Genomic DNA, 12,388 nt, shown 5'->3' with positions numbered 1-12,388 from the left:
TCCTTAACCAAACTGGTTTGTCAACTCTAAGAATGGTCAAGAACGTCATGACAAGTTATCAGCAGCACTCAAGACTGCACAATCTAGAGAACCAGTAATGCCACCCTGAAAATCAATAAATAGTTCATATTACTATTTTACTAGGCTACAAGAAATAAGAACATTAGGAATGGGAAAGGCAATTATGAAAGAACTAGAAAAACTGAGCCAAGTTAGAATCGCCTAAGCCACAGTATTTCCCATCATCATATATGGATGTGAAAGCTGAACAGTAAAGGAAGCAGACAGAAGGAAAATCAACTCATTTGAAATGTAGTGCTGGAGAAGACTGCTTAGATACCATGGATAGCCAAAAGGAAAAACAATGAGTCTGGGAACAGTTAAAGCCACAGATTCCCTTAGAGGCCAAAATGATTAAATTGAGGCTGACATACTTTGGCCATATAATGAGAAACCATATATCACTGGAAAAGACAATAATACTAGGAAAGGTACAGTAGATGGTAGAAGAAGGAGGGGAAGACTGCATGCTAGATGGATGGACTCAGGGAGGGCACAAGCACAGGTTTGCAGGAAGTAAGAAAAAAGTGGAAGACAAGGGTTCTTGGAGGTGTCTCATCCACAGGTTGCCATGAGTCAAGGTCAACTTGAGGACACATAACAAAAGGTTACAAGTGGCCACTTTACACATTGGAAATTATGTTTACACATGTAGACTATGGCGCGGTACAGAGCACCAAAAAGAGGCAATGGGGAGGCACCTCTCCTTGCTCTGCAGCAGTGCCACAGCAACTAAATTGTGTGACGCTGCTGCACAGCAAGAAAAAAGTGCCCAAAAGTGGCTCCTTTTTGCAGTGCAGTTGCTATGCCGCAAACTACCAGAGACGGTGCGATGGCATTGCAGCTGCACAGGGCTGTTTGGACGCTGTGCTGCTGCGACGTCATAGCTGTGCGCATCATGCAGATGGTGCTGCTCAGTTGTGATGTCTTCATCACGTGCTAGGGTTGCAGGGCATGTGCATGTGCTGCCCTGAGGCAACCCTAGTACATTGCCATGATGCCACAAAGGGCCCGTCTGTCCAGGGCCAATATTCAGTTGTATTTTTTCAACAAATACAGGTTTTGTTTTTTTACTTTGAAAGCCAATTAGGAATAAGCTTGAAACCCCAACACAAAAAAGTGAAAGGCCTGAAAAAGGCAGCAACTTGCCAGCAGGATAACACAATCTTGCCTTTTTTGGCAAGGAATTCATATCCTTGGATTGGCAACCAAGGGGCTGTACACATGGGCTACAAAGGCCACCCCCCTGCCCCCGGCCTGGCATTGTCCACCCCAGGCCAAGAAGAGGTAGACTGGATGCAATTTTGGCAGATCCGGCCCAACCCTGGCCCAATTGTTTCTTAGACAGGGTTAAACTAACCAGTTGTTTGCAGTGGAGTTTCCCAGTCAGCTGTGTCCCACCTTACATGCAGCCACTCTCCACACAAGACCCAGTTGCAGCTTGTGATGTCAGAAGGGGAGACCTTGCCATGTGGGTGAGGCTAGGTGTCCCGTCTCCATCCTTACAGGCCACAACAGATGTCTTTACGAAAAGCAGCAGAAGTGGTGACATGCAAGGTGTTGGTGGCAGCAGAGTCACAGTACAACATCTGAACACTTGTCACAGCTGTGCTGGCCCAGGTAAGTGCCGGGAACTGGAACGAGCTGAATCCATGGGCAGAATATGACGGGGCTGTCCCGCTGTATCCTTCCTGTGTATTTGCACCCTAAGAAAGCCCATTGAAAATTACTATAATGGCAGCAGGACAAGAACGTCTCATAAAAGGTAATGGCCCTTCTCTGTTTCCCTCTAGCCTCCTCTTTTTTGAAAAACACGTCTCCTACCAGCAAACAACAGTTAAACAAGAAGAACTTACTGTAATTCACAAAATGTCCAGTAAATGTATGACACACAACTGCTTCTTCAACTTTCACACATTCTAATGTAATAGACCTTTCACTTGGAACCATCTTGTTCTGTGGGCAGACCATTCTAATACGAACACCATAACTGCAACAGTTTGGATTTCCAATAAATCTAAACTAATAGCATGTTTTTCTAATTTTCTAATTTCATCCTTCGGCCTATGAGGGAGAGAATAGGCTGGCCCAGCTCCACCAGGGCTAGCCTGAAGAAGAAGAGCCCTCCCTCCAGTCCATCTGCCTTGGTCCAGGCCTCAGAGGGAGAGAAGAATGCTGGACCTGATCCCCTCCCCCCTAACCATCCCCTTCTCCTTTTGTGTCGTATCTTTAAATTGTAAGCCTGAGGGCAGGGAACCGTCTATTATCCCCTCTGTTGTAAGCTGCCCAGATTCCCAGTGATTGGGCGGCATATAAATAAATCCTATTATTATTATTATTATTATTAATCATAATAATTGAGTGGGGCCCAATATGACTGGGGACTGCCCCACAGTTAACATGGAGGCCATGATGTCTTGAATCTCTCCCAATAGGGTGACTTCTTTATTGACACTAACGTCACCCAGAGATACCAGTTTGTACCACTGACACCATGCTCCAGAATACCAGCTTGCTCTGGTATGGAAACTATTCAGTACAGTGGACCCTGGTTATACACTGGGGTTTGGTTCCAAGATCCCCCGTGTATAACAAAATCTGTGTATGCTCAAGTCCCATTAAATATAATGACATAGCAAAATTGTGTCCCTTATAAAAAATGGAAAATCAAGGTTTGATATTTGAAATTTATACTTTTTTTGGAACATTTTCAAACCGTGGATTCTTGAATCAGTGTATAAAAAAAAATGTGTGTATAAGAAGGGCAATACACCAAGGAAATCCCCATTCTATCCAGACTACTAGTCCTCAAGAACAAACACTCAATACTGGAACATTGTTTCCTCCCGTCTTCAGGTGTATAAGGTTTATCATTCAAATACTGTAAAATGGTTGAAGTCAATCACACTAAAGTTTACAAGAAGAAATGGGGGTGACAAATAGGAGCAAATGTCATGATTTCTCAATAAAGTCAATCTGATCTTCATGAAAGAATCACTTTTTGCCCCATTTTAAAGCATGACTTTCAGAAACGTTTGTACAGCATAACACAATTTGTTGTCCCAGAAAGATAATTTTACACAGGTGTGTTGATCAAACAAAGCAGGAGTACACACATAGGTCTAAATAATACAAGAATGAATCTCTAGCTTCCTTATAGCCAGACCAGTGGATGAAGCAAGTGTGGACATCTAAGATTTGAAGCAGGATAACAGTGCTGACCTGGCATGTTTTATAGATACAGCAGTTTGTTGGACAAAGGAATTGGTGTAAAGTTCATATTACTACTACTATGACTACTTACAGGTACTGTAGTAAAATACTTATCACTACTTATTATCTTTGGAGTTTTGGTCCAGCAGCAGCATGACTTGGTAGTGAACTATTATACAAGAAATTTGTTTTTTAATAACATTTTTGTTTATACCCCCCCACACACACACAAATGTCAGTAAACAGCGATATTTCAGATAAAGCTGCAGTAGTCACAACTTCTTACTTCACCCAGTCTTTCCTTATCGCGCATAAAAAGATCCATCCCTATGCAGCCACTGACTTCACATAGAGACTGAACATGTCAAGGATTATTGTTAGCAGTAACAATAACTACTAAACTTGTTGTCACTGTCATTGTGTGCCTTTACATTATTTCCGACTTATGGCGACCCTATCATAAGCTTTTTCTTGGCAAGGTTCAGAGGGGCAGTTTCTTTTCCTTCCTCTGAAACTGAGAGAATGTGACTTGCCCAAGGTCACCCAGTGGGCTTCCAAGGCTAAGCAGGGATTCACACCCTGGTCTCAAGAGTCATACTCCGGTGCTCAAACCACTACACCATGCTGACTCTACAAATAGTAAAATAAAGGCAAACACAAGAGAACACCACACCACTAATGAAATTAGTTCACCTGAGGTTCTTTTAGTAAACTGACGCTACACAATATTGTTTTGTCAACCAATGAACTCAATGGAACTTCTACATAACTCTGCATAAGACTGTGATCCAAACATCTCAAAGATTTTTTGTTAGATGTCAAACATTTTCGAAAGAGTCTCAAAATAGCTTATTTTTAAGGCCATCAATTAAAACCTTAATTAACTTTCTGGTATGGTAGGAGTAATCATTTGGCCACACCTGTTGAACGTGGAAACTAACCTTTCTGACATCTGTTTATCCTCATAGTGTGTTTAAATATGGCATGAATCATATAACATGGACTATACAGGATCAATCAAATCTGTGTCAACAGTCAATTCCAGAAACACAAATTCACCTCACAACTCCAGAGACTGAAAGAAGCACAAACATCCTGGACAGCAATGCCAACATTTGTCAGACTCAGCCATTCCCCATCATTTTTCACAAAGCAGTTCATTCATTTTGAAAGATAAAATATTCTTCCCATTTCTACTCTGATTTGAACAATCTGGAGTATCACTTCCCATTTTGTGCTCCTGCTTGCCATGGTTTATAATTCCTATCTAGCCATAGATATATACTAGATGTATACTCGAAGCCTCAGCTGACACCTTACTACTCTCTAGTGTCACAAACTGTGTGCCCAAAAGGTGCTTGCAATGTGTAACAGTACCTTATATGGATTTTGTATAATCAGTGGAAGAAATCCACTCACTACTTTTTAACTTGCAACCTCAGTTCTTCTATATTATCTTCATTTGAAATGCAATAACACCAGAGTCCTATGCAAGCGTTCTCGTCACATACAGGAGCAGGAGGTTCACTAGCCTTGCCCCTCAATCAAAGTGGCCAAATGCCATTGGTGCACCAAGGCCAACATTCTGAAACAGGGAGAAGATAAAGGAAGCTCTCCATGTGAGCTGAGACCATGGGAAAAAAAGAGGAATATATGGATAGCAGAGGCTCAACATTTCAGCATGTTGACCTCTCTGTAATGAGGACAACTGGAAATTCTGACAAGTGAGCATTGTTCAGCAGAGTTATACTTTGTATTTTGTAACTGCAAGGGGCTTAGATACAAAAATTATTTCTGAGTATATGCATTCCTAAATACAGACACTTCTGCCTTCACAAATCTACAATCCTTTTCACAATCCAGAAAATCACTTTCTGCTGTTGAGCATCCGGCACATATCCGGCCTAATTCAAACAACAGCTGGTGATAGCATATTATCAAGAGCTGTAAACCTTGAGATTGCCATGAATGGTGAAATAGCCCATTCACTGTAAAACCATTATGTCAACAAAGGAGCAAATTTTAAAGGAACTGAATTTGTATATGTAAATCATCTCATTTGAGATGTGGTACTAGAGAAGAGTGCTAAGGATACCATGGACAGACAAAAAGACTAATGGTTCCTAGAACAGATCAAGCCTGAGCTATATTTGGAAGCCATGATGACTAAATTGAGGCTGTCAAACTTTGGCCACATCATGAGAAGGCATGATTCATTAGAAAAGACAACAATGGTAGGAAAGGTAGAGGGCAGTAGAAAGAGAGGAAGACCACATGATAGATGGTTAGACTTAATCAGAGAAGCCATAGGCCTGAGAAGAGCAGTAGAGGATTTGAGATCTTGAAGCTGTCTCACTCACAGGTAGGGTTACCATAACCCGGCTGCAACCGGGATTGTCCTGGTTTTGGCAGCACCGGGCCCCTCCCGTCCTGGGTGCCGCCAAAACCCAGGACAACCCCAGTTGCAGCTGGATTGCACTGCAACCCGTGGGGCCTCGCTGCCCTCCTCCTCCTCCACTGCGCATGGCTGCGCGGAGGAGGCAGAGGAAGAGGAGGGCAGCAGCTTCCTTAGAGGCCAGGAAGGAGGAGGAGGTCACCTGCGATCGCGGGTGGCCCCGCGGGCTCCTTCCTGGCCTCTAAGGAGGCCAAGGCCTCCACAGAGGCCGGGAAGGAGCGCAGGGGGCCGCTCGCGATATTTCATGTGTCCTCCATTTTAAAAAATGTGTCCTACATTTGAAAATGTTGTCCTACATTTGTCCTGGTTTGGAGGTCCTGACTTATGGCAACCCTACTCACAGGTTGAGGTTGGCTCGAGGGCAGTTAACAACAAGTATTGAACAAGTAATATTCTTTAAACATTAGTGACGTTACAGTTGGCCCTCCACATTTGCAGCTTTGACTTGTGGATTTGATATTTATTTGTTTGTTTCCAAAATTTATATCCCGCCTTTCTCCCACAGTGAGACTCAAGGCAGGTCACAACATTACGTACAAAAATTAAAAAACACTACTAACAACTAAAACAAACATAGATTATTTGTGGATTTGATTAATATGTTCTCTCTAGGAATCTCTAGGTCCTCCAGCGCAATTCTGCTGGAAGTGGACCATAAAGTTGTGCTGAAGAACCTAGAAGTTCTTAGAGAAAATGCTTCTCGAGGCATTTATAGGTCCTCTAGCAGGATTCTATGATCAGCTTCTCGCGGATGTTTATCACAGAGTTGCACTGGAGGACCTGGAGAATCCTAGAGAGGTGTTCTCTCAGGAAAAAAGAATAGCATTTTTTTATTTGTGGTTTTTCCACATTAATGTGGGTCCTTCAACCCTGACCCTAGTTGTGGAAGGACCACTGTTCACTGGATAGTTTCAAAATATCAGCCACACATCTTAACTGAAGGTAACATCTTCTAATTAATATAACACCAAAAGCAGGTCCATCTCAGGCAGAAGACTCACAATGCAGAGTGAACTATACAACTGAACACACTGTAGACCCACTAAGCAAACTAATCTTAACTTCCCCTCATAATCTTTAACTCACCCTCAGCAAAACTTTCGGCCTTCCAGATGTTTTGGCAGTTCCCATACTCTCTTACCTTGGCCATGCTGGATTGGGTAGGACATCTAGGAACTGAAGACCAAAAATCTGGACAGCCAAAGCTCCACTATCCCTATGCCAAGCCCCCCCCCCCCAAAGGGGGGGGGGGGGGCACAAACAATTTTGCTATACTGCAAATCCTAGCCAGCATAACCAATGGTCAGGGTGACTTGGAGTTGCACTCCAGCATCAACTACCGTTGCATGGTTCCCATTCATGCTCTAAGAAATAACTCCCAGCTAACATGATTTTCAGTATTTGACTTTATTTGCTTTTTCCCCACAATAGTGAAGGCAGGAAAGTCTTCAGTATTATTTGTTATTGACATCAGTTATATTGAATGTAGTATTAAAAATATTGGAAAATGACAAGCGTTAGCAAGGTCCATATTGTCCAACAGCAACAAGGTTCACAGGGCTGCAACTTAACCTCTCCCTGCAAAGACCATAATTTGTCTCAGGGCATGGACCTTAGCCATAAATGGTGGGCTTCAATTTGAATTAGTATAAAGTCAAGACAACCAGCACGGTATAGTGGTGGGAGTGCTGGACTAAGACCCAGGAGACCAGGGTTTGAATGCACGCTCAGGTATGGAGTTGTCTTGGTCATCTTGGTCAAGCTACAATCTCTCAGCCCAAGGAGGGCAAGGGAGAGCTTGCCAAGAAAACCCCAGGACAGGGTGGCCTTAGGGTCAACACAAGTCAGAGATAACTTGAATGCACACAACAAGTAAAGTCAAAAGATTTGAACATATACACTATGGCCCATTACAGACGGGCTCTTCCGGTGCCCCTGTCACGTGCTAGGGGTTGGCCGAGGACCTAGCGTCCACACCGGCCTCACCCCTAGCACGTGACGAGAGCGTAAAGATGGCGGCGCCCTATACACACGGGCACCGCCATCTTTACGTGCTGGATGCATAGCATCCGCACATCGCGCACCGGATGTGATGCCGTGAATGTGCGAGTAGGGCCTCGCGGCATCTCATCCAGGGCGGAAGAAGAAGCGCCATTTCGGCACTTCTTCTTTGCTGCGTCCGGGAACCACGTGGTTTGGATGCTGCAGTTCCCGGATGCAGCAACCAGCAGCAGCACAAGACTGTCCCTTCTGAGTGGTCTGTAACGCGCCCAAGTTTTATTTTTCACCTTTTAAACATATATTGATATCACTTCCTCAGTCTTTGAGGAAGGTAACGGCAAACCTCTTCTGAACAATTTCTGTCCAGAAAACCCTGCGACCTTAAGGTCACCATAAGTCAGGAATGACTTGAAGGCACACAACAGCAACAAATGAGCACCACTGTAGACTTGGCAACTGTGTCCTAATGAACTTGCAGTACTAACTAAAGCAGATCCATTGCATAAAAGGATCTCCATAAACGTACTGAACTGTTGATTCAATATGTGCCTTCTCTAGTTGAGACGATCAACAGGATTCAGGCCCCAAGTCAACAGTCAAAGGCACCTTCCCTCATGAGACATTCTTACATGGAAGAATTAACACCCAACTGAGATTGCACTCTATACATCTGATGAAGTAGCCTGCAGTCTATGAAAATGTAAAACAAATAAAACTCCTTAGTCTATAATATGCCACAGTGTGTTATTTTTGCTGCAATATAATAGCAGGCTTCTCTCAAAATATTTAAACAGAAAAAGCACTGCTATATAAGAATTATTGGGCAGGCTGTGTGTATATTATGCATTATGGAGGGGAGGACCTTTTCTGGACATTCAACATTAGGAATAATATTATGGAAAGGGGCTATCCCGATTAAGTTAATATTTTGTATTTAACAAGGGCTGGAATTCACAATCACAGTTATCAATGCATAACCTAGAATTATGCATTCATAACCGAGTCACATTCAAGATCCCTATGTATTCAATAGGGTAGTGATTGAAAAATCCCACACTCCTCGTTTACTGGGCAGCAGCTGCTGCAAGCCAGAGGAGTCTGTTCTCCTGTCGATTAGGATGCAGAACACCAAAGTCTCCACATTCCTCCCTCTGACTATCTGTGGTGTAACATTTCAGAAGCAGTTTCCGTGTTACATTTTTTTTTTTTTGCATCAGATTGCTCGTGGCAGGAAGTAAAAGTATCTGTATGATGCGCCCTGACCGACAGAACATACCCCAGTCGTTTGCAGTGGCTGCTGCTTGGTAAACCAGGATTTGGAGATTCAGGACAGGAGGTGCTACTGTATATACTCATGTATAAGTCTAGAAATTTTAGTCAAAAAACTAACCACAAAACACTGGGTCGACTTATTCATGGGTCAATGTAAGTACTGTATTTTAACTCTTGTTAGAAAAGGAGCCATCCCCTGGTGAAAGGTGAGAGCTTAATCCCTCTTCAGAGCACCTAAAAGAAGTACCAACCTCCTTTACTCTCCCCTCCATCCAGCCTTTAGGATGAGCAAAAACAGTTATGCTCGCTGGAATTTTGTAAGTTGTTTGACATCATTTTCCTTTGATTCAGCCTTTACATCCTTTGTTACATATCACTAAGTTTGACCCTCGACTTATCCACGGGTCATATCAAAATCCATAATTTTTCTCCAAAAAGCTGCCCTTGAATTATACATGAGGTTGAGTACATATGGTACTTATATATAGCAGAGCTAGAATCTTAGCCAAGGTCCAATATTTGTCATCTCACGTTAAGGAAAAGATACCTACTTGGGGTTCAGATAGGAGCTCAGATTGGAAATATTAAATCAGATAATAGGCTCCAAATACCTTCATAGCATGGTGTAGCGGTTTGAGCCTTAGACTACTCTGGAGGCTAGGGTTCAAATCCCCGCTTGGTCATAGAATCCCCTGGGTGACCTTGGCCAAGTCACAGTCTCTCAGCCTCAGAGGATGGCAATGGCAAAACCCCCTCTGGAGAAACTTGCCAAGAAAACCCTGTGATAGGTTCACCTTAGGGTCACCATAAGTTGGAAATGACATGAAGGCACACAACAATTACCTTCGTCCCTCCACATTTGCTGGGGTTAGAGGCACAGGACCCCCATGAATGTGGAAAAACCTCAAATAACAAAAGCACTGCTTTTACCTGAGAGAACACCTCTCTAGGAATCTCTAGGTCCTCCAGTGCAACTCTGTGGTCAAAATCTGCCAGACACTGACCACAGACATGTGCTGGAGGAGCTACAAATGCCTAGTGGAGGGTTCTCTCTAGGAATCACTAGGTGCTTCAGTGCGACTTTTGGTTAAAGTTGATCATAGAGTTGCACTGGAAGGCCTAGATATTCCTAGAGAGAACATATTAATAAAATCCGTGAATAATCAAATCTGCAAATGTGGAGGGATTGGCTCTGAACTTATACTAGTCCGCATATGACTTTCTAGTTTAACTGCAGCTCTGAACCATGTCATGGCATAGTAGTTTGAGTGTTTGGACTGTGACTCTGAAGACGAGGGCTCCATTTCCTGCTCAAATATGGAAATCCACCGGGCATCCTTGGGCGAGTCACGCTCTCTCAGCCTCAGGGGAAGGCAATAGGAAAATCCCTCTGAAGAAACTCATTAGGCCATGAAACCCACTAAGTGTCCTTGGGCAAGTCACACTCTCTCAGCCTCAGGGGAATGCAATGGACCTTGTTTGGAGGTTCTAGCAGGGGAGTGCAGCTATTGTATACCCTTGACCGAACAATGGAACACTCCTTCTATTTGGGATGGTTGTCCTCTTCCACTGAACGCACAGCTTTGGGAGGGACACACGCATGGAGCGGTGAGGGAGGAAAAGGACACCTGTCTAGCCAGCCAGCTTAGCTGAATCAACCCTGGCAATCAGTTGGATGACAGATGTCACAGCCAGTTGGAAGAGACCACAAGGTCCATCCAGTCCAACCCCCTGCCATGCAGGAACTCTCAATCTATGATTCTATGCTTTCACCATCCCCTTCCCACTTTCCTTATACTGTGTCATTGAATGCCACCAGTTTATCTGTTGGTATAATAAAGAAACTCACTTGGCCATGTAAACCCACTGAGTGTCCTTGGGCAAGTCACACTCTCTCAGCCCCAAGGGAAGGCAATGCCAAAAAACTGTGCCAAGAAAACCCCATGATGGGGGTCATCATGAGTCAGAAAGGCACAACGACAACAACAGACCCTTGCAGTGGCCCTCCACGTGTTTCCTGGTGGACAGTCCCTCCTCAGGCAACCTTGTGTTTTCTTCACCAGAGAGAATGGCTGCTCAGGTGAGGCTGCACTCACTCACTTACCTGTCCAGTGATGCCTGTGATGAGGGCCACCTTCCTGCTGCTCATGTCTGCACAGTCCTCTGCTGCAGACTCACAGATGGGGCCGTTGCCTTGCTGCCAGTGCTGCTGCTGCTGCTGCTGCTCAGGAGGAGGAGGAGGAGGAGGAGGAAGAAGAGGAGATGCCATGGACCTGGGAGGGAGGGAGGCAGCAGTGGGCGTCACCAGGGCTTGCTGTGGGCTCTGTGTGTGTCTGTATCTGAGAGAGAGGGGTGTGGGAGGAGGAAACACAGCTCCACCAGGAAACGACTCTAGGGCAAGGGGAAGCCCTTTGGGCAAAGTCCTTTCTGTGGCACTTTGGGAGCCAGAGCAGTGGCAGTGATGCTAAAGGCAAGAGGGAAGAGAGGAGACATAACACTACCCATATATATATATATATGGGGGGTGCTTTGTCTGGCTTGAGAAAAGGGAGCTGTAAACGTGTGGAGCTGCTACAGACACGCGTCTGCATGCATTCCCACGTTCACTTGCACAATGCGCGCTTTCCTTGCTTGCAAAGGGGGGAAATGCAGCAGCAGCAGCAGCAGCCCTTTAAAAAAAGGGCAGAGCGCGCGCGCGCCACCTGCGCCACTCTTTTCCTTTGCAAACGAAGCGCGCGCGCGTGCCCTCTTTCTCCCTTCAGCCTCGCGCTCAGGATGACGTACCAGAACGCGCGCGCCCGCCCCTCCACTTTAACTGAAGAAGGCGGTTGGCCTCATGCTTCCTTACTCTCTCTCTCCTCTCTGTTTCCGTTTCTTGAAAACCAGCGGCTGTCCTTTCTCCCAGCCAATCAGAAGAGCTGTCACTTTTGTGTTTTCTTTTTGTGGGCGGGAAGAAAAGGATTCGATGTGCTCTTAGAAAGGGATATTTTTACGGACTTCATCTCCCAGAATCCCAGCCTATTGGCCAACACGGCTGAGGCTTCTGGGAGCTGAAGTCCAAAAGCCCTTTCTCTAACAGCACAGAGATAAAGCCTGGCGACGTAGAAAAGAAGGCTCGAGGGCGGGGATTGGATGATGACGTGGCGAAGCAAAGTGGGGAGGAGAAGGAGTGAAGAAGAAGTAGTCAAAGGCTGCGCTCCCGGCTGCTCTGAGAAAGCGAAGGAGTTCCTGGTTTCCTATTGATGTGGAAGAAAAGCGAGGCGGAGAAAGCGCGCGCATGCGTCGTGGGAGGAGATGGAAAGCCGGCTGTGTGTGTGTGGTGCGGCGCCTCTAGCGGCCGGAGGTGGTCAGCACAGCTGAGAAAGATCTCTTTTATCTTGAGCCATA

At 45.0% G+C, this 12,388-nt stretch overlaps 1 protein-coding gene across 2 annotated transcripts in view; it reads right to left on the bottom strand.

Annotated features, from left to right (window-relative positions):
* GMDS (GDP-mannose 4,6-dehydratase) overlaps positions 1–12,173 on the bottom strand; it is a 348,578-nt gene extending 336,405 nt beyond the window's left edge. Inside the window, exons 1-2 of one of the 2 annotated variants that reach the window (XM_042466035.1) lie at positions 11,850–12,173; positions 11,106–11,274 (exon numbers count right to left, since the gene is read on the bottom strand). In XM_042466035.1, the coding sequence (XP_042321969.1) occupies positions 11,106–11,270 (165 nt within the window). In that variant the 5' untranslated portion in view covers positions 11,271–11,274; positions 11,850–12,173. Of the gene's footprint in view, positions 1–11,105; positions 11,723–11,849 lie in introns of those variants that run through there. The other variant, XM_042466034.1, reaches the window with a different exon arrangement.
* Positions 12,174–12,388: the final 215 nt, after the last annotated feature.

The sequence above is a fragment of the Sceloporus undulatus genome, chromosome 4 (assembly GCF_019175285.1).
Source record: "Sceloporus undulatus isolate JIND9_A2432 ecotype Alabama chromosome 4, SceUnd_v1.1, whole genome shotgun sequence".
Taxonomy (NCBI): Eukaryota; Metazoa; Chordata; class Lepidosauria; order Squamata; family Phrynosomatidae; genus Sceloporus; species Sceloporus undulatus.
This window is presented reverse-complemented; position numbering and strand designations above follow the sequence as displayed.